The 23181-nt window shown below is 37.5% G+C and overlaps 2 protein-coding genes across 6 annotated transcripts in view; both read left to right on the top strand.

The window, feature by feature from the left end:
* Positions 1-23181, top strand: part of RABGAP1 (RAB GTPase activating protein 1) — a 164886-nt gene that overhangs the window by 85359 nt on the left and 56346 nt on the right. The window contains exon 1 of one of the 5 annotated variants that reach the window (XM_039239075.1): positions 4705-4760. The exons of 3 other annotated variants lie outside the window; for them this stretch is intronic. Coding sequence is in view for 1 of the 2 variants with exons in the window: in XM_039239073.1 (XP_039095004.1) it covers positions 11075-11077 (3 nt within the window). In the remaining variant the exon portion in view is untranslated. Of the gene's footprint in view, positions 1-4704; positions 4761-11054; positions 11078-23181 lie in introns of those variants that run through there. One more of the 5 variants, XM_039239073.1, reaches the window with a different exon arrangement.
* On the top strand, positions 5584-6633 carry GPR21 (G protein-coupled receptor 21). Its single transcript, XM_039239077.1, has one exon. It carries the CDS (start codon positions 5584-5586, stop codon positions 6631-6633), a length of 1050 nt encoding a protein of 349 aa, XP_039095008.1.

The raw sequence follows: 23181 nt of genomic DNA, 5'->3' as shown, positions 1-23181 counted from the left end.
AATATGGGAGATGAGAGGAGAGAGGAGTAAAAGAAGAGTCAAAGGCCCTCAAATTGGTTCTGGAATGACACTGATACAAATACACTCACATTAGCTGCACTAAAATAATATGTTAATTAAATAAATCAACATTTAAAGCTCATTTTTACTGAATAATAGGTAATACCTGGAAGTGAATCTTACAGATTTGGAGAACTGAGATTGATCCTTTCTCATCTGTAATAATTAAGCCACTGAATAGGTTGAGAGAAGTATAAATATAATTTGGATAGTCTTCCCGTTTTTGTTTTATGTTTCCTTTTTCTGCCTTATTTCTCTTTTAGTTCTAAATAAAGAACTAATTTTAATTATTTAGTATTATGTTGAACCATACAGAAGTTACCAGTGTTGCAGATCAGAAAATCTTTAACCAGAAATGAAAAGTTTAAATGATGGCCATTTTTACATGGTTCATCCAGTTACATTCTCATTCTGTAGGATTTTTTGAGAGAGAGAGAGAGAGAGAGAGAGAGAATATCTTAAGCAGGCTCCATGCTCAGCATGAAGTCTTATGCAGGGCTCAATCCCACCACCCTGGGATCATGACCTGAGCCAAAATCAAGAGTCGGACACTCAACCAACTGAGCCACCCAAGTGCCCTAAATTGGGGCTCCAGGGGTCCATTTTGAGTTAAATTGACCATTAAAGACTGTCTGGAAGAATAACGCTGTGACGGCAAAAGGACAGATAGAACTGAAGCCCATAAAGTAGGTGACTTAAACCTGGCATCATCCATTTTCAATGTGGCTCTGGGAGGACATCTTGTGGCCAGAGTTTTTGTTAGCTTTACCAAAAGGGACATGTTATATATTATTTTGGCTGCTTTTTGAAAACCTAATTATAAAACTAATACAGTTGACCGTTAACCAATGTGTGGGTTAGAGGGGATGAGCCACCACACATTTGAAAATCCACATATAACTTTGGCCCTCCCCAAGACTTAATTACTAATAGCCTACTGTGGGCTGGAGGCCTTGCCAATAGCATTAACAGTTGATTAGCACATGTTTTATATGTGTATTAAATACTGTATTCTTATAATAAAGTAAGCTAGAGAAAAGGAAATGTTATTTATTTATTTAAATTTATTTAATGTTTTATTTATTTCTGAGAGAGAGAGAGAGAGAGACAGAGAGCGTGGGCAGGGAAGGGTCAGAGAGAGAGGGAGACACAGAATCTGAAACAGGCTCCAGGCTCTGAGCTAACTGTCAGCACAGAGCCCAACGTGGGGCTCGAACCCACAAACCGTGAGATCATGACCTGTGCCGAAGTCGGACGCTTAACCGACTGAGCCACCCAGGCACCCCAAGGAAATGTTATTTAAATCATAAGGAAAATACATTTATAGTAATATACTGTATTTATAAAAAAAAAAAAATTCACTTATAAGTGGATCCATGCACCCATGTTGTTCAAGGGTCAACTATATAAAGAAATTAGGAAATCCAGAAAATATAAAAAAAATAAAGAAAATTAAAAATCATTTGTAATCCCACCCACTGTCCACTGAAAAGTAGAGCTTATTTCCAGTGTGTTTCCTTCCAATCATATACATATACAGAAATACAATTTTTAAAAAAACTATATACCTATGCACATATACACACACATAATGAGACTGCATTATTTTAAAAAAGAAATGTATAATGGATGGAGCCAGTATTATGCTAAGCAAAAAAATCAGAGAAAGACAAATTTCACTTGTATGTGGAATTTAAGAAACATAATAAACAAGCAAACCAAGAAACAGGCTCCTAGCTATAAACAACAAACTTTTGATTATCAGAGGGGAGGTGGGTAGGGCATGGGTTAAATAGGTGATGGGCACCAGATGTTGTATGGAAATGTTGAATCACCGTATTATACACCTGAAACTATTATACTGTAAACTAACTGGAATTTAAATTAAAAAGGAAATGTACATATAGATTTTTTTGAAGACATAGACTTGTCACTTTATGTCATTAATAATTTTTTGTCTTTTGAAGAAAAAATTTTTTTGGAAAGTATTCTTCTTTAGTCTGAAGCAAAGCATTTAATTCTTGACTTATCTGATAAAGTGTGGCTCTCAAGCTTATTAATTTTTTTTTAGTTTCCTATATGAATATTTTGATTATAGCTCCAAGAGTAGTTTTACTAAAAGAGAAATGAAGTTGAAAGAACTATTATTATACTAGTGATAGTAAGGTAATAGCTTATATTTTTTATTACATTTTTAATTCTTTCAAGTAATCAGCCAATGCAGTGTCTTTTTTTTTTTTTTTTAAATCACCGTAACTGTCTGGTTTTATACATGAGACACCTGAGATGAAGAGAGAATAAGTTACATGGCAAAATTCACAAGTAATTAGAAAAACTTATACTACTGACTTTGGTGAATGCTTTTTTTCTTTATTGAAATATAACTCAGAAATCTTTCCTTTTTTCATCCAATATTAAGTACTCAATGAGAATTCAAAAATAAAGTCTGTGGTAAATGTATAGAAGAGTGAGTAACCTCGTTTGTCTGGAGGACGAGATATTGGGGAGGGGGGTGGAATAATGAGGTCAGATTGGAAAGGCAATAGGGAGCCATTGACTGTTCTTAAACTATGGATATCATAATAAAGCAAATCCTATTGGATATTTAGGCAGAAATGAAAAGATCAGAAAAATGAACAAGCCTAGATGCCTAGACAATATTTAATGATGGTTTAAAGTATTTAAAACTGGAAAAAAAAAAAGTATTTAAAACCGAATTGAGAGCCACCATAGGAACCCAGGAACCTGGTAAGAATAGTACACTGAGGAAGAGAGAGTGGTCAAAATGATTCTTAAATTTCATTACCAAGTGCCTGTAAAGAAAGAGTATGGGGTGGGGGGGTGGGGGAAGAGGATGATTTGTTGAGAAAAATTTTAATTTTGGACATGCTGTGGTTGAAATCTACAGGATATCCAGGTGGAAGGTGTATATAGAGAGTAGCAGGCAAATTAGAAATGGAAAAGAATGCTCAGGAGTGAAGTCAGGACTAGAGACAATATAGGCAGAGAAATTATTAGTGTAGAGGGAATAATTGATGCCATATCATCATTCTGTCTTTTCAGATACTTTCAGTGCCTTGCATATGGATAGTCTCAATGCATTTGAGGAATGTGTGACAGACAGCAGAGTATCCAAGTAACTATTGTGTGCCTCAGACCTGGGCAGTCACAATAAGAGGGGCACTTCAGGAATCAGAGGACCCCATCTTTAAGCAGTGCAACATGGTTGGCGGAAAAACACAGGCAACTTAGGAAGGGTATTTTAGTTGAGAATAAAGGAAGTAAAGTTATATGTATATACTCTCTATACGCTAAGTATTGATAAGTCCTTTGTACGTATATTCTGTCTCCTTTATTTTGCAACAACTCTGTGAAGTAGGGAGTATTTTATTTTTACAGATGATGAAGCTGAGGGTAAGAGAGGCTAAGTAATATAAGAGTAAGGATTTGAATCAGATGGGTGTTCAGTGCCATGGGTTTTTTTTATATCCCACACTTTGCCATGTTCTTCAGTAAGACTCGTCAGATATATGTATCAAGCTCATGCGCAATAAGTTCTTCTGTTTCTTGCCTTCGTGTAATAAGCATAGTGCTTTTGACCTTAAAATATAATTAATTGAAATCTGATTATGGGTGGCTGTTTGCTTTCAGTGGGAAAGCATGTATGTAAAACAAAAAATGAAAATTGGATCACATAATGTGTTATCTCTGCCCAGGTGTGCCGACTTTATAGAATGCTTAGAAATGCCAACATTAGTTTATTTCCTAGATACAGAAGCTAATTTGTACTGTGAAACTTCCTATGATTTTAACGCCTGAGTGGAAATGGGTATATTTACTCGTCCATCATTTGTTTGTATATTTGTGTACTGCTTCTCAGCAAACTAGAAAGCAAGAAATGGTATCTCAAAACTGTAGGGTAGTATTGGATACAGAAACAGCATGATTGTGTGCTGTTTCCTCAGTATTCAAAATGGGTGAGGTTTTCTTTATTTTTTTTTATCTTGAAAAACTGGTTTTTAAGTTTGCTTTGTTATTTTTGTCATCTTTCTTAAAATTGGTCAGTATCCAGTGAATTGTGAGAGAAAATGCTGAATATTTAGCCTTGTAGCTAGAACTTCTTGTGCTGCTGTATGTATTATGATTCCTCAGTTGCCCTGCACTGTTAACATACTTTCATTCTTTAACATCGCTCTTTGTTCCTGAGGAAAATGCTATAAGAAAATAGGAATTTCCTCTCACCATTACGCCTCTGGCAGTGTGTTTCAGTCTGATTCCTGGCTGTAACTCCTGTCCAGGTTACAACCCCTTCTCCTTACTAGCAGTCTAAATTCTGCTCATCTACTAAAAGGGGGATTCCAGACAGACGAGGAAACAGCTTTCAAACACTGCACTGCAGGCATATTAAGTTATTTCCCCACTATGCAGTTGGGAAATCAGGGACCACTTCTCTGGCGATGAATTCTAATGAGCTGCTAAAGATACCGAAGGGTGTGTGCACACAGGCGTTTTCTTTCCCCTCCCCCCTTCTTCCTTTTCCCAAGCCCCCTCTTCTCCCCGTTTCCCCTCCTCCTCCTTTATCCCCTCCCTCTGTGTCTCAGTTCTGCAGTAAACGGGCTGAGGCACATTCCTGCACTGCAAGGCTTGCTCTTAAGGATGTTTTGTGGCTTTTGTTTGGATTGCAGCATGCAGAATTACAGGTAACACTCTGAAATTGAGCTAGACAGATAAATTCTGTTGAAATGTTTTCGAAGAGGCAAAATAATTACATTGGAATCAGTGAAGGAATTTAGCTAATTCTATTAGTGGTAGTTATAGTAAGAGATTTTCAGAAATGCCATAAGCAGATTCCTTTTCTCCCCCAAAAGGCTCAAATGAGAGGAAAAGGGATTAGATTGATCTGGCTTGTGATTGATTTTGTTTTATGTTGAGCACGAAAGCTTGCTGTTGTTGCTCCTTCTCTGTAAAGTAAGGACCAGTTATGTGGGGTGCTGCCGAGAGTAGCCACGAATAGTTGTACCGGGTGGGGTGGGACGGAGTGGGAGGATTGATACTAGCCTGAGCTAGCCAGGTTCTTTGATTAGGGCATTGGATGCAAAATGTAAAATGCTCTCTCCTTTTCTTCTGTCAGCTGTTCAGAGGAGACTCATTACAACTCCTGCTGAAGCTCCTAATCTTCCTCCCTTCTCTTCTGCCCCTAACCCCTACCCTCATTGGCCTGAAGACAATGTACCCAGAGTTTGCCTTACTCCCCTGGCGCTATGTGTATGGTAAACCTGGTACTATGGCCACATCTGGGACTGGCCAGACAACTGCTGCTGGTTCTCCCTATTCCAAGAAGGATTTAAAGGGGAATTACACTGCAGGCAATGCACCAGAGCAGCATCAGGAGCTTGGGGACTAAGGCTCCTCTGGCATTATTACAGACACACAGAGCTGACCGCAATGACAGCAGCTGCTCCTTTGAACTGTTGGCAGCAGCCAAGCGGCAGCATGAAGTGAAAGATCACTCCTGAGCTCAAGATGAACTCTACCTTGGATGGTAATCAGAGCAGCCGCCCTTTTTGCCTCTTGACATTTGGCTATTTGGAAACTGTCAATTTTTGCCTTTTGGAAGTATTGATTATTGTCTTTCTCACCGTATTGATTATTACTGGCAACATCATTGTGATTTTTGTATTTCACTGTGCACCTTTGTTGAACCACCATACTACAAGTTATTTTATTCAGACTATGGCATATGCTGACCTCTTGGTTGGGGTAAGCTGCTTGGTCCCTTCTTTATCACTCCTCCACTACTCCCTCCCAGTAGAGGAGTCTTTGACTTGCCAGGCATTTGGCTTTGTAGTATCAGTTCTGAAGAGTGTCTCCATGGCCTCTCTGGCCTGTATCAGCATTGATAGATATATTGCCATCACTAAACCTTTAACTTATAATACTCTGGTTACACCTTGGAGACTACGCCTGTGTATTTTCCTGATTTGGCTGTATTCCACCCTGGTCTTCCTGCCTTCCTTTTTCCACTGGGGCAAACCTGGATATCATGGAGATGTGTTTCAGTGGTGTGCAGAGTCCTGGCACACCGACCCCTACTTCACCCTGTTCATCGTGATGATGTTGTATGCCCCAGCAGCCCTCATTGTGTGCTTCACCTATTTCAACATCTTCCGCATCTGCCAACAGCACACAAAGGAAATCAGCGAAAGGCAAGCCCGCTTCAGCAACCAGAGTGGGGAGACTGGGGAGGTGCAGAGCTGTTCTGATAAGCGCTATGCCATGGTTCTGTTCCGAATTACTAGTGTATTTTACATCCTCTGGTTGCCATACATCATCTACTTCTTGTTGGAGAGCTCCACTGGTCACAGCAGCCGCTTCGCATCCTTCTTGACCACCTGGCTTGCTATTAGTAACAGTTTCTGCAACTGTGTCATTTATAGTCTCTCCAACAGTGTCTTCCAAAGGGGACTAAAGCGCCTGTCAGGGGCCATGTGTACTTCTTGTGCAAGTCAGACCATAGCTAAGGACCCTTACACAGTTAGGAGCAAAGACCCCCTTAATGGATGCCATATCTGAAGTGATTCAGATATTGGATCACTATGGTGTGTGTGTGTGTGTGTGTGTGTGTGTGTGTGTGTGTGTGTGTGTTTTCCTTTTTATCTCTTTGTATCCCAAGCTTACTAGGAAATCTGGGATAAAATAATTTGACTCTAAGCAGTAGCAAACAAGTGATCCATCGACTATACCAGAAATTATTTCCTAAAAAGTGCTTTTGAATCAAAGAATCAGGATCATGAAGTTAAATTGCTCTTGGTTCCAGTTTTTGTAATGTCATGAAAATGACTGCATTTTTAAGATTTAAAATAAATAAAACCATATCTAACACCTCTCTTCAGCTGGCATGACTGAACCTGGGTGTGAAAAGCGTCAGCATTTTTAAAAAGTCATTTTCCTGTCGCTTTTCTGGGTTCTTTCTAGCTGTGTGGGCTTCATGTGCAATTGAATTCTTTTAATGGAAATATTAAAAAATAGTGATAAATTAAGAGGATTTGAAAATTTTCTTTATATATGCCAAAGCAGAACTGTACTGCAGATTTCAGCACTGGCATTTAGAAAGCCAAATGTTTTATGTGTTAGGTCTTCTTCTCTTGAGAGAATTCTCAATACATATTGGTGAATAATGTGCACACCTATGTGTTAATTTTAGAGTTTTGCAGTGCACCACAAATGAAACAGGACAGTCAAGCCATAGAATGTAGGAAAAAATGAGCTACTTTCTGTGCCATGCTTCATGGAGACCTAAAGAAATGTGTGCATAGAAAGTGATTGCGCTGTAGTATTTTTTGCCCATGCCTTTATGTACGTGTGTATTGAAAATGTTTGAGTTTAGAATTCTCTGTACAACGAAATGTATTTTAAATAACTGAAAAACAAAATGATAGGTTAATGACTGCCATTTCTATAATGGTGAAAATATATAAAAATGAATCTTTAGTCTTATCTCTTTTTTTAATCCAGAAACTTTTGAACTGTTCGAATATCTGTGAGAAAAAGATGTCCTAATAAGCAACTGAGTCAGAAAATATACTGTATATTTAACTAGTTCATTTTTTAAATAGAAGAGGATTGAGATGTTCTCTTTGTGGTTAAATGGAATCAACAAAGTAGCACCTAATTCTTTTTAAAAGCATTTATTTTTAAGTTAGTGTTAAGGAATGCACATTTGAATGTGAGAAGGAGAAATTCGGATTAAGTCTCTTTTATTGCTCTTCTCTTTCTGGACAAAAAATCCTTTGATATAACAGTTCTTTACTTAGTCTTTCTTTTTTTTAAGCCAAAGTACTAGCAAAATCTATAGGATTTTTATTATTATTATTCTGTAGAATTACTGAGAGTGCTGTGTATTTGTATGTACTGGTGATGTTTTGTTCTTCAAGTGATTATCTTTAGAACAAGAAGTTTATTTTTCTAAAAGGAGAGAAGGATTTCCCAGCAGCTCCAGGCATGAGAGTATTTCCTCTGCTTTTCTACTGGTTTTAATGTTTTGGAAGTCTTCAGGGGGCTTATGTGATCTCTGCTTTTGGCTAGATGTTATAATCTGAATACAACAATGGTATTCAGTGAGATGGAAGAAACCCAAGGGAAATGGGTAAAGTGGAGTTTTGAATCCAACAAAGGACACGGTTATTTATAAAACAGGCAGATAAGCTTTGGTTTTCTGTCATGATATTAGAAAACCTACTACCCCTTTAAATATAAAGGACAGTATTCTTATGATTTTGGGTCTTAAACTTAAATATCAGTTTGATTTCAACCTTAAATATGTGTTCTACTGAAACTTTTTTATTTTAAGTGAATAAGTATTACATAAACATTTAAATTTCAGATTCTGAATTCTTCCCAAAAGCTTGCTTGCTCTTTATATTTAGTTCTAGAAAACTTGATTCTAAGCTGTTTCAGAATTTAGAACTCATATTGAAAATGCAAGTTATGTTAGCAGTGACTCTGTTAAATTGCCATTTGAATTGAAAAACCTTTTTTCTTGGATTTTGAGAAATGGTTATACATATTTCTCCTTTACTTACATAGCACAAATCTAAAGAAAAACAAAATTTCCTTTTTCTTGATACTTGTTTGAGAATGTAAACTGTTCAGATTTGCAGTTTGTGAGTTTTTAGTTTAGCAAAGATGAGAATCTAAAAACTTATGTTAAATCAGTCAAGCTTTACTTTGGCGGGGGTGGGGTGGGGGGGGGGAGTGCTAGGCACTTTTAATCTTTTTCTGCAATAGAGTTCCATCCTGTGAGAAAGAGAAAATTCTTTGGGGACAATCTTATGGAAATTTTATGGAAAAGAGAAAATACTTGTTTGATTTTTCTGGAAGTGGATAATGAAGCTGGTCTTTTAATGACTTAAAAGAAAGTTCTTTTAATAAGAGCTTTTGTTAACAGATTTTTACATTTTTATCCTGGTACCAAATTTAGATATTATTAGAAATACTTTTTTCAAATAAGAATCTCTGTCAATGTCTCAGCCTAAAACTAGAAATTACGTACATACACTAATTTTAAAGAAAAATCTACCCACTCCCCCCCAACTGATAAACTTGCTTAATATCAGATGTCTTTCCAGTTTATCTGGTCTTCATTGGACTGTATAAAGTCTCCGTTTTCTTCCAGTTACCAGTTCTTTTCTCACATTCATTGTCTGTACTGCTTTTTAATTTTTATTTTCTTATGTGTGTGCATGTTGGGGAAGAAAATGGTGAACCTGGATGTAAGCATTCAATCTTCAGTGGCTTAGGGGCATTTTCTATGCCTCTTGGACAGTTTGTCGTATTAAAGTAACCTTTTCATCTTGGCAGACTTAGTGCAGCATTTGATGACGTTTGGTTTAAATACCAATCTTGCTAGTTCAGAATGAAAAAAAAAAGTATATTTTTAGATTCAATTACCTTGGGCTTTGGCAAGACAGTGCATTTAACTATATATGGTATGTGACTGATATCAGAGGAAGCACAAGCTTTTGGTGATTGTATTGAAATTATTTCATAGTAAATGTTCAGATAAGACAATACTAATAGTCTTGTAAATTATTTGTATGCTTTTATACAGTGATTTCAGAGATTTTTTTTTTTCCCCCTCTTAGAGCAGAAAGCGGCTACAAAGGACAAGTGGTCTACTTTAATTAAAGAACTGTCTTACACCAGAAAGGATATTTGAATTTTTCATGGATATGTTGACTCCCAAATTACATTTTGGAAAGGGTTTTCTTTAAGCTTTATCGCTGGATGAATTGTTTTTGAGCCTTTTCTACTGGCTTTTCCTTTTTACTTGAATAATGGCCTCAGTATTTTAAGGATTGGGAAAACTTGAATTTTTGTACTATAAATGCATTGTCCACTCACTCTTTGAACTTGAAAATGAAGCAACAGGGTTACAAGTTCCCAGATAGTAGAGTGGTTTCTGGGAGTTTCCTCAGCCTTTCAGGTTTGATTGAAAAATCTGCACAGTGGCTTTGTAGGAAATGTTTTAATTTTGCTATGTGTTTTTGTATTATAGAAGACTTGTGAAATAAATTATTGGCAACCGGAATTTATTGTTATATGAGCAGATTGTGGGAGGATTAAGGATGGGAGAATCGTGGCATTTATGATTTTTTAAAGTCTTCACAAATTGTTCTCTGTGTTTTTGCATAATTTTTCCATTTCAGGTTGAAGGAAAACTAAATATTTTATATTAAATGTGCATATTAATATATTTTACAGACCCTAGCATTATTCTAGACATTTCTTATAGCTGAAAATGAGTCATTTGGCTTTTCTTCAAAATTTGGGTGACAAGGGCACCATGATATGATTAAAATGAACTTTGAACTGAGAATTTAAAAATTCAGGTTTCTGTTACAAATTAACTAGTTTTATAAGTGCAAGTCACTTCTATAAGCACTTAATTTCTTCTATAAAAGGAGATAATAATCCTCTTATCCCTCATAGGGTTACTTTGGCAATTGAATTAGATAATGGATGTAAAAGTACTTTGTGATGTGAAAAGTGCTTTGCAATAAAAATGAGTACTATTATTTGTATCTGCCATGGTTTTACATCTGAGGAAGTCACACATAATGGTATGGTATCCCCCTACATTAAGGTCTTAGAAGCTCAGTGCTAGGTGACTATTCCCATGCTAGTTAACAATCCCAATTTTGAGAAGAGAGGCATGATAAATCCTCAACTTTTTAAAATGACAGTAGTGTTAAATTTATAAAACTGTTTTCATGTACTTCCTTTACTTGTCTGTAAAGTCTCTAAAGGCAGGGACAGGGTCTCTTCATATCTTTATCCTCAAAATCTAACCTGGGACCTGGCTCAGAGCAGAAGTTTTATAGTAAACTTTACAAAATTAATGAATGACTCTTTCTCATTATTACTTCTAGTCATTATAGAGCTGTGATGTTCAAAAGGAGGTCCAGAGCCCATAAGCAACCTTCTGTTTGCTCAAGGCTATTCTAGACTGTAAATGGTAAGATACCTTTTTAATACCAAGAGACTGGTGTGGGAATGTGTGTGCTCTTTATGCTAGGTAACTTTACGCCTGGAAACCTGGTAGCCTTGGCCCAGGGAACTTCAGATACTGCTATCAAACTGCCAATTTCTCACAGCATGGTTAAGAAATATGTATTTGGATCACATCACCTTCTTGGCTCTGAATGCAGGTAAGGTAGGCTGTAAAAATCTGTCACAAGAAAAGAGGAGGTATAGACTAGCTTGGTGAAAGAAGCTATTCTAACTATGTGGTTTTGCTCTGTTTCTTGGTCTTCACCAGTTTTCTAGTTTTGTCTTCTTTTCTTAACATGCATCGGTCATGTATTCAGAAAGATGTGCTTCAGATGATACTGCTGGAGGGTGTGGAAAATTCTGTTATGCAATAACAATGGGTTTAGGGAAAGCTTAAGAAACAGTCAAGAAGCCCTTATTCACCAAGCTGTGCTCTATACCAGACATTGCAAGTAGCTGGCCTCAGGGGGATATAAAGAAGGATCACAGGGGCGCCTGGGTGGCTCAATTGGTTAAGAGTCCAACTTTGGCTCAGGTCACATGATCTTGTGGTTTGTGAGTTCGAGCCCTCCATCAAACTATGTGCTTACAACTCAGAGCCTGAAGCCTGCTTTGGATTCTCTCTCAATCTCTCTCTCTCTCTCTCTCTCTACCTCCCCCTTCCTCTGCTTGCCCTCTGGCCCCCTCTCTCTCTGTCAAGAAAAAAAAAAGGATCACATGATTCCTTTCTTGTAGAATTTATAGTTTTTAGATGTTTCATATGGAAAAATTCTGTGAATATTTGCCTTTCAAAAAACCTCTCAGAGTAACTTTATCTGCAGGAATTTACCAAGGCTTTCTGGTGGGGCACTCAGTACATTATGGTTCTGTTCTTGAGGTGAGTTCGTCTGGTACCAGTGTATAAAAATTATAATGTCACTTTATTAGTTTAAAATAAGAAATCTGCGGGGCATCTGGGTGGCTCAGTCGGTTAAACATCTGACTTTGGCCCAGGTAATGATCTCACGGTTCCTGGGTTGGAGCCCCACATGGGACTCTTTACTGACAGCTCAGAGCCTGGAGCCTGCTTCGGATTCTGTATCTCCCTCTCTCTCTGCCCCTTCCTCACTCATTCTCTCTCTCTCTGTCTCTCTCTCTCTCTCTCTTTCTCTCTCAAAAATAAAAAAAAATTTAAAAAATTTTAATGTTTATTTTTAGAGAGACAGTGCAAACGGGGGAGGGGCAGAGAGAGAGAGGGAGAGATTGATTGATTTAGGGTTGCCAGAGAGTCGTATGGTTAATAAGTAAAAAATCTATTGGAGCACCTGGGTGACTCAGTTAGTTAAGCATCTGACTTCAGGTCGTTCAGTTCCCAAATGTAACGGTTTGTGAGTTCGAAGTCTGCATTGGGCTATCTGCTGTCAGCACAGAGCCTGCTTCAAATCAGGTCTCCCTCTCTCCCTGCCCGTCCTGTGCTCACTCACTCTCCCCCCCCGCGTCAACTAAATAAACATTAAAAAAAAGAGAAGTAAGAAATCTAGGATTCAAAACCAGATCTTTCTGGCTCGAAAGCCTATATTCTTACCTCATTTAGTTCTCACAGAAACCTCTCTGGTAGTTATTTTTTATATCACTATTTTATAGGTTGAGGAAACTTAAAGAGGTGAAGAAATTTTTCTCAGTACTATCAGTTGACTACAAGACTTGAAAATATGACAGACTTTCTGCCAAATACAGCATGTTGAGTGTGTATGTTTATTTCCGTTAACTGCACTGAAAAGAATAGCAAATGTATAATAACATGTGGACAGAGAGAAGAAGAGCAGAAATGATGGCAGATAAATGAAGCCAACAAAATTTGGGGATATAGAAACCTAGTGGATAAGTGGTAACTGACTCTGCAGTCAACAAAGCTGAATCCTAAAGTCAGGCAGCTCAGGGGCAAAAAGAAGCAAGCTGGTTTCACTGTAGAACCTGGTAAATACTCGGTAATTGGATTCCCAAGATGCCTCTACAGGCAGAGAATAGTATGAAGCTGAAAACTGAAGAATTGTTAGAAAGTTTATATAAGCAACATTTAAATACCCCTCCACACCACCCTGATCACCATCCCAAGCTGGCTCCAGCAGGCAACTGGTTTTTCACCATCCCAGCAGAAAGTGGGAGATTTCCTCTTTGGAGAAGAGATCAAACCCACAGACCTTCTGGATGCCAAGCATAGCTGAAGGTGGTGCTAAGATACCTGTTGAAAACATGCATGTCAGGAGAAGGTCTGCATTTTAAATAATCAATCTCCTTGTCCCTCTGCACTCCTAGAGTGCTCTCAGCCAGACTTAAATGAGTCTGGTCTGGGGACTGATATTTGAGGGCTCCCAAACCAGTCACATTACCTGCCCAAATCACCTGTAAGTTGATGCTTTGCAATCAATAAATCCCACCTATGTGTGCAGAGCTTCCAGTTAGCTTTTTACTCCTCTTTTACTGTTAATAGCCAGAGATCACTGGTATTTTAAGAAAGTCATCTCATGTAATACACAGCCCAAAACAAAAGAAATCAGAGGAAATAGAAACAATGCAAGTCACAAAGTATATTTTCCAAAATATATTTTCAGAGAAGTTTTGCATCCTATAGAATAGGATGCTATAAGAAATGAACAGAAAAAAATAAGCTTTCTTGAGATTTAAAGTATAATCAGAAAAGTTGAAAGATAAAATTGAAGTAAGCTAGATAGTGAAACAAAAGACAAAGGTGATAAAAACAAGACAGAGACTTAACAGAGGAGGCCAATATCTGACTCCTATGATTTTCAGAAACAGAAAAGGGAAAAAAATGAGGACATTCTCAAAGAAATACCAGAAGAAACATTTCCACAACTAAAGGATATGAGTTTCTGTAATGAAGAGGACCATCTTAGTGTAATAAAAAGACTGCATGATGACAGATCATAAAATTTCAGGATACTGGGGATAAAGAAGAATCTTGAAAGCTTGGTCTGGAGTTAGGGATGGGAAAGTGGGAATATACTAAGTACAGGTATCTGAATGGCACTGGTCTTTCTGCCACATTGCAGTAAGATAAAGGGAATAATTTCAAATTTTAGAGAAGTGATTTTTAACCTGAATTGTATGCTCAGTCAAACTTTCTTCAAGTGAGAGAGTAAAATAAACCCATTTTGAGATATGCAGTGTCTCAAAAATACTTACCTGCCTTATGTCCTTTGTGAGGAAGTTGATGAAGGATATGCTTCCCAGTATAAGGGATCAAATTTTAAAGAGTGGAAGAGGGCCACCTGGGTGGCTCAGTTGGTTAAGCACCTGACTCTTGATTTTGGCTCAGCTCATGATCTCTTGGTTGGTGATATTGAGCCCGCATCAGGCTCTGTGCTGACAGCATGGAGCCTGCTTGGGATTCTCTCTCTCTGCCTCTTCCCTGCTCGCACTCACATGTTCTCTCTCTCTCAAAAATAAACTTTTTTTTTTTTTTTTTTTAAGTGGAAGCTATAGAACCCAGGAAACAGGGACGCCCTACACAGGACAGAGGTGAAGAGAATTCTCATAGTGATGGGGGAAGGAAAGCCCTAGGATGTCAGCTGTGCAGCAGACCTAGAAAGTAACTAGTCCAAATTGGAGCAAAAAGAAAGAGGGCACTATGAAGTATAACTTTTAGAAAAAATGGAGAGGAATTTCTGATCCTGTCAAGATTTGTAGGGGAAGAGGGGCACCCAGGTGGCTTAGTCGGTTAAGCGTCCGACTTTCACTCAGGTCATGATCTCGTGGTTCATGGGTTCGAGCCCCGCGTCAGGCTCTGTGCTGACTGCCAGCTCAGAGCCTGGAACCTCTTTCAGAGTCTGTGACTCCCTCTCTCTCTGACCCTCCCCTGCTCATGCTGTCTATCTCTCTCTCTCCTAGAAATAAATAAAAAACATTAAAAAAAAAATTAAAAAAAAGATTTGTAGGGGAAGAACTGGTGATAGATAACATACATTACTGAAGAAAAGAAATGGAGCAAGTAGTAACTGCAGAAAAAGTGGAAAATTGAAGAACAAAGGATACCTAGTCATGATATACTCTGTGATTTAGTTAGCAATATTGATTCAGCTAAAAATTGTAGCAAAATTACACTGAGAGTCGTCATAAGGGAAAGGGAAGTGTGTAGGAGGTGGGTGGCATTGGGGACTATAACAGACACAGTATCATCTCCCATATTGGAAGTCTGGAAAAAAAAAAAAAAAAAAACACCCAGAAAATAGCAACGTAAGTATTTTGTATAGAAATAGGAAGAAAAAAGAGAACTAAGAAAAGAAATGGTTGCCTCTGGGGAACAGGGAACAAGGTAGGAGGAGTGAGGGGTCTGGGTGCTATTTTTCTTTGTAAGCTTTGTACTGTGACCTTTTCAGTGACGAAAAGCATGACTGCATTTAGGAAAAAGCAAATAAATTTCACCAGAAAGCATAGGTTTAGAATGTACTCCTGAAGTAAAAAATCAGAATGTACTAACACTCTGTTACCTCTGGCCCAATCCAGAGCAACTTCCTATTCATCATCTCCTTTCATCCTTCTAGGAGGACAGGCAAAGGGGAGATGATTCCTTGTTTACAATTGTGGAAGCCTGGTTCGGGAGCTCTAAGACCTTTTTGATTCCAGTCTCCTATATCACTATGCCTCATTGGTATCTGTTTGGGTCTTTTTAGATTTTTTAATTTTGGTTTTTACCAAAGGAAGGCAGCATACTGGAAAGTATCTTCTTTGTGTGTGTGTGTGTGTGTGTTTTTTTTTTTTTAATTTTTTAATTTTTATATATATGCTTCTTAATTTTAATTTATGTTTTTAAATTTACATCCAAGTTAGCATATAGTGCAAAGATGATTTCAGGAGGTGATTCCTTACCTATTTAGCCCATCCCCCCTCCCACAACCCCTCCAGTAACCCTCTGTTTACTCTCCATATTTAAGAGTCTCTTAAGTTTTGTCTCCCTCCCTGTTTTTATATTATTTTTGCTTCCCTTCCCTTATATTCATCTGTCTTGTTTCTTAAAGTCCTCATATGAGTGAAGTCATAAAATCTTTGTCTTTCTCTGACTAATTTCTCGTAGCATAATACCCTCTAGTTCCATCCACGTTGTTGCAAATGGCAAGATTTCATTCTTTTTGATTTCTGAGTAATACTCCATTTTGTGTATATATATATATATGTGTGGTGTGTGTATGTATATATATATATACACACACCACACTTCTTTATCCATTCAGCCATTAGTGGACATTTGGGCTCGTTCTTTGGCTATTGTTGATAGTGCTGCTATAAACATTAGGGTGCATGTGTCTCTTCGAAACAACATACCTGTATCACTTGGGTAAATACCTAGTAGTGCAATTCTGGGTTGTAGGGTGGAAAGCATCTTCTTTGACATCCTGGGAAGGAAATCCTGAAAATAAACGTGTGTGTGTGTGTGTGTGTGTGTGTGTGTGTGTGTGTGTGTATGTATGTGTGTGTATGTGTGTGTGAGAGAGAGATGAATTTGTGTGTACTGGTATGCAGGCGTCTAAAATACAAAACTTGACACTGATATTGTGAGAGGAATGCAAAGCACCATGTGATATTCACAGGTAAGGAGGTGTGTGTTAGGTGAATTTCCATAGAAGGCAGTGTAGGAGATGGGTTAGGCTCCGAGAAAAGTAGGATTTCTATAGTGTTATCTCTGCCCCCCTATGAAATTTCCATAAAGTATTCAGCTGGAAGGAATTAGAGGAACCCAAAAGATCAGTAGACAAAAGACCCTAATAAACTGACCTAAAATTATCAAAGCAATTTATGACATGAGAGTGCCCTTTGCAAAGTAAAAAGCACTTTTTATCTTTATGTTAAGTTACCAAAATTATACTCGGCCATCAAAAAGAATGAAATCTTGTCAGTTGCAACAACGTGGATGGAGCTACAGTGTATTATGCTAAGTGAAGTTAAGTCAGAGAAAAACAAATACTGTATGATTTCACTCGTGTGGAATTTAAGAAACAAAACAGATGATCATAGGGAAGTGGGGGGAAGAGAGAGGGAAGTAAATCATAAGAGGCTCTTAAGTATAGAGAACAAACTGAGGGTTCATGGGGGAGGTGAGCAGGGAATGGACTACATGGGTGATGGGTATTAAGGAGGACACTTGTTGTGAAGAGCATTGGGTGTTATATGTAAGTGATGTATCACTAAATTCTACACCAGGAACCAATACTACACTATATGTTAACTAACTAGAATTTAAATGAAAATTTGAAAAAAATTACCATGATTGTAATCGCTTGAAGATTTATTGGTTTCTTGCAAAAAGAGTGTATTGGCTTTGAATAAAATAGAAAAGTAAGAGTCTTTTCAAAGTAAAACTTTAAATTCTTTGTCTATCACAAGCACCTGGTTGAATTAGTTGAGCATCCAACTCTTGATTTCAGATAAGGTCATGATCTTGCAGTTTGTGAAATCGATCCCCCACATCAGACTCTGTACTGACAGTGTGGAGCCTGCTTGAGATTCTCTCTTTCCTTCACTCTGTCCCTCCCCTCCCTCAAAATAAATAAACATTTATAAAAATAAATTCTGTGTTGGCTTTTAATAAATACTTGTTGATTTAGTAAGACAGTATTTGGGGGAGAAAGCAGAAGTTACAGCATTAAACAGCATGGTTTATTTCTAAATTTTCTTCCAGAAAGACTGGGAAACCCCCACTGCCAAAGCCATTTATTTATAGCTAGACCAAAAACAAAATTTAAAAGGCCATTTGTGGGTCTCTGTCTTCATTGGCCTCTGGGGAGCAGAATCTGACTGAAAAATCTTTTTCATTTAAAAAAAAAATCTTTATTTGAGAGAGAAAGTGAGGGCAAGCAGGGGAGAGGCAGAAAGAGAGGAGAGAGAATCCCAAGCAGGCTCCATGCTGTCAGCACAAACTGTGAGATCATGATCTGAGCAAAATCAAGAGTCAGACACTCAGCCACCCAGGCACCCCTAAAGTCTTTTTCATTTTTAAAAGTTCTTTTTCTTCATGACATGGTATTGGTAGTAATTGAAACCTTTCTTACTTAGATTATGTTAACATCATTATACTGAGGATGTGTGTTGTAGCCTACAGAGCGCTAGAAATGAAGTTAAAACAGTTAGGTCCTGGTTCTGGCAGTTGATCAGGTAATCTTAATTTGAACTTCAGAAGGATACTCATTTTTGAGTAATGATGATGCCAGTATTAAAGGAACTGGTTATGGTCAGATGCACGTTACATCAGTATAAAAGTCTTTACATTATTACTGTGATTACTTTATACTTCCCCCCTCCCCTAGGATAAAGGGGAGAGTAGTGAAAAGAGCATGGATTTTGGAATCTCTGGCCCTTAGTTTTCTACTCTGTAAAATGGGCTTGTGCCCTTCATTAGACTTATTGTGAAAATTAGATACCGTCATGTTTTAAGTATATAGAATCGTGCATGCTGACATCATAGAAACTCAGTAAAAGGTTGCTGCTATTTCTTTGTCACACAGAAGTCAGAATCTCCTAGGGCCTGCTGCAAAATGACATATACTCAGTGGAAAGGCCTTGGGTGAATGTGGAATGGCTTGGAGTGGCCACCCTTCTTGCAGGGTTTGTAAACCCCTCAAGTACTGCCATAATGGTTTGTTCCATCAATGGACTGATGTTCCATCAATGCACTGATGCACTTTGTCCTGCTTTTATAGTATGTTCTGCAGAAACAATACTCCTATACAATTCTCGGACACTAAGGTACATATATTTAGATGGACTTCATCAAGGAACAGGTCATTGAGTCTTACAGTAAGAGCTTTAGTAGGTTAGAGGTAGAAAGGAACTCTGGGACTGTATGGGTGAAGAAGTATCCCTTTAATTGAAATTCAAAAATAATTTCTATTAGGAAAAGAATAAAATAATGTCAAGTGATATTTTAAGCTTCCAAGGCCGGAATGAAGAGGGATCATTTATAATCTTAAGGAATAGAAACCATATAATATATACTGATTAAAAGTATGTGTTTGAAAGGCAAGCCAACTTGCGTTTGAATTCTACCCCTGCCACTTAATATCTGTGACTTAGAGCAAGGTACATAATCCCTGTTAGTCTCTGTTGCCTTAACTAATAACACTATTTTATGCAAGTATTAAGATGAAATGAGTTAATTCATGTGAAGCTCTTGGCACACAGTATTTGGTACATGTTAGCATGTACCTTGTGAATAGGGCAGCGTGGATGAACCAGAGGTTTCAACTTGAGGTATAATGCAGAGTAAGGTAGAAAGATAAATTGGAACTATGTTGTTTGGAATAAATGGCTAAGGGATTTGATTTTACTTAGGAATTGGAGATGGATGTAAGACTTTTGAATAGGTAAATTACGTAATACAGAATCCTAAAGTGACAGAGTGTAAGAAGATCCCATAGAGATCATAATCTAGACCCCTCCTTTCACAGATGGGGAAAGGGAGGCCCAGAGTGGTAATCAATTAGTTGCAGAACTGGGACTAGAATCCAGGTCTTTACCTCTCTTAGACTCTATCATGCCACCAAAAAAAAGTGAAAAGGATTGTTCAACGTTGGTCAGCTGCTTAGAAAATGAGAGTTGCTAGCAGTCTGAGAAAAAAGGAAACCGTGTTCCGATTTTGGTGTGTATTAAAGAATAAAAATAGTCTTTCTGTTGGTACTTTCAATGAAACCAGTTAAGATTTGAAAAATCTTAGGGGTGCCTGGGTGGCTCAGTCAGTTAAGCATCTGACTTCAGCTCAGGTCTTGATCTCGCAGTTTGTGGACTTGAGCCCCGTATTGGGTTCTGTGCTAACAGCTCAGAGCCTGGAGCCTGCTTCAGATCTGTGTTTTGTTCCTGCTGTCTCTCTCTCTCTCTCTCTCTCTCTCTCTCTCTCTCTCTCTCAACAGTAAACAAACATTAAAATTTTTTTTTTTTGAAAAATCTTAGAGGGTGCCTGGCTGGCTCAGTCAGTAGAGCATGCAACTCTTAATCTCAGGGTCGTGAGTGCAAGCCCCACATTGGGTGTGGAGCTTATTTAGTAAAATAAAAAATAATAAAATTTTAAGGGACTTCATCAAAATAAAAAGCTTCTGCACAACGAAGGAAACAGTCAACTAAACTAAAAGGCAACAGATGGAATGGGAGAAGATATTCGAAAATGACATATCAGATAAAGAATTAGTTTCCAGAATCTATAAAGAATTTATCAAACTCAACACCCAAAAAACAAATAATCCAGTGAAGAAATGGGCAAAGGACATGAATAGACATTTCTCTAAAGTAAACATCCAGATGGCCAACTGACACATGAAAAAATACTCAACATCACTCATCATCAGGGAAATACAAATCAAAACCACAATGAGACACCACCTCACCGCACCTGTCAGAATGGCTAACAGTAACAACTCAGGCAACAACTGATGTTGGTGATGTGGAGAAAGAGGATCTCTTTTGCACTGCTGGTGGGAATGCAAACTGGTGCAGCCAGTCTGGGAAACAATATGGAGGTTCCTCAAAAAATTAAAAATAGAACTACCCTATGACCCAGCAAATGCATTACTAGGTATCTATCCAAGGGATACAGGTGTACTATCTTAAAGGGGCATGTGCACCCATTTATAGCAATGTTTATAGCAGTGCTGCTGACAATAGCCAAAGTATGGAAAGAGCCCAAGTGTCCATCGACAGATAAATGGATAAAAAAGATGTGGTATATGTGTGTGTGTGTGTGTGTCTGTATATATATATGTGTGTATATATATATGTGTGTGTGTATATATATATATATATACATACATACATACACGATGGAGTATTACTTGGCAATCAAAAGGAATGAAATCTTGCCATTTGCAACTATGTGAAGGGAACTGGAGGGTATTATGCTAAGCGAAATTAGAGAAAGACAAATATAGTATGATTTCACCCGTATGAGGAATTTAAGATACAGAACAGATGAACGTAAGGGAAGTGAAGCAAAACCAATATAAAAACAGGGAGGGGGAAAACATACAAAAGACCCTTAAATATAGAGAACAAACAGAGTTGTGGGAGGAGGGATGGTTTAAATGGGTAAGGGGCATTAAAGAATCCTGAAATCATTGTTGTACCATATGCTAACTAACTTGGATGTAAATTAAACAATAAATAAATTTAAAAATAAAGTTTTAAAACAAAGAATTATGAGAAATCTTAGTGTGAAAGTTCTCTTGGTCACTGACAGCCACCTCAGAAATGTTTGTTAGGGCAAATGAAAATACATGACATGCGTGGTTCTAGAAAGCCCTCATGGCTATTTGTAGTATTTGTACTGCTTAGATTGGGGAGTGAAGTTTTTGCTTAATAAAATTGAAGATCAGGGCTTAAGGGTGGCTCAGTTGAGCATCCAACTTTGGCTCTGGTCATGATCTCACAGTTTGTGAGTTTGAGCCCCATGTAGGACTCTATACTGTCAGTATCCTGCTTCGGATCCTGTCTCCTCTCTCTGCACCTCTCCAGCTTGTCTGTCTGTCTGTCTGTCTGTCCGTCTGTCTGTCTCTCTCAAAAATAAACATTTAAAAAAAATTGAAGATCACTGCTTGTCCAGTATCTTTTAAAGATGCTGATTCCCAAGAATTTTAAAATAGAAAAATATTGTAGGGGCATCTGGGTGGCTCACTTGGTTGAGCTTCCAGCTTCAGTTCAGGTCATGATCTTGCAGTTTACGAGTTTGAGCCCCGTGTCAGGCTCTGTGCTGACAGCTCAGAGCCTGGAGCCTGCTTCCAATTCTGTGTCTTGCTCTCTCTCTGCTCCTCCCCTGCACACACACTCTCTCTCAATAAATAAACATTAAAATAAATAAATAAATAATAAAATATAAAAATATTTTAAAAATTTAATTCCAGGAGAGCTTTTACTACCTATGTACAAAGGCATTACTACATAGGTACTAATAGACATTGGTTGGTATTACACCTATGTGCAGATAAGTTTTAAGTTTTTAGGTTAAAAACTAGAAAAAGATCTATGTAGTTATAAATTTATACATTAATGATGTAATAAGATAGCTCTTCAATATTTAAATATTGATAACTTTTTCTTAAGATTCATTCTTTAGTGGAAAAATTAACATTTTTCTTCTATATCAGGACTCAAGGAAACATCATTTTTGCCTGAAAGCATAGAAAAACATATAACTAATAAATGTTGAAACCCAGACCATATATATAGTCTGAAAATACATATGAATGCAGACCTCTTTTAGAATTCTATATGTAGTTCAGCAGGTCACAGATGGAGATGTTTGTCATCAGTATCATTCAAGCACAGATTCTCTTTTAATTGTGTTAACTATTACAAGAGCTGGGAACTCCATAGAGTTATGAAATACTTTTAATATATCTAGTCATTTTGAATTGCTGTATATTTTTGCTACTCAGTAGGCATACTTGATTCTCTGACTTAAGACTTGTTATTTTCAGAGGAAACTAACTTTATTTTTTTTCAAGTTTATTTATTTTGAGAGAGAGAGAATCCCAAGCAGGCTCCATGCCATCAGCCTACAGCCCAACATGGGATGGGGCTCAGTCTCATGAATGTTGAGAATGTGACCTGAGCCAAAATCAAGAGTTGGGTGCCTAACTGAATGAGCTACCCAGGCATGCCCAGAAGAAACTAACTTTAAAGTAAAACTGAGTATTTTGTTAAGCATTATGAAATCTTTCTAAATATTTTCTTAGAAATCATATTTTGATTATTTGGTTATATGAAATATAGCTTGAGGAATGGGTGTTGATCTTGTGTATACGTCGTATCTATGAGTGGGTGATTTGGGGAAGATTTTATTCTTAGCATATAATGCTTTGTAAAGTCTTTAAGGAAATAATATAAGTCAAACAATACAGTCTGTATTAAGCTGTGCTAAGAAGGCATTTGATTCATGGTCTTACTTGGTAATACAAGAAATATAATTTAAGTATTTGGAAATCATCATAGTTATCAGAAACACATGTTTGGAATATGACTTTGTGTATAATAATTTTGTGACTTCAAATTTAGCTGACTCATAAATTACCTCTCTTTCCACCTTTTTAGTCA

The sequence above is a fragment of the Hyaena hyaena genome, unplaced genomic scaffold (assembly GCF_003009895.1).
Source record: "Hyaena hyaena isolate Hyena2069 unplaced genomic scaffold, ASM300989v1 scaffold_151, whole genome shotgun sequence".
In the NCBI taxonomy this organism is placed as follows: domain Eukaryota; kingdom Metazoa; phylum Chordata; class Mammalia; order Carnivora; family Hyaenidae; genus Hyaena; species Hyaena hyaena.
This window is presented reverse-complemented; position numbering and strand designations above follow the sequence as displayed.

Excerpts from the sequence above, each read along its gene's own strand:
- GPR21 (XM_039239077.1), top strand. The coding sequence starts at position 5,584 with ATGAACTCTACCTTGGATGGTAATCAGAGCAGCCGCCCTTTTTGCCTC.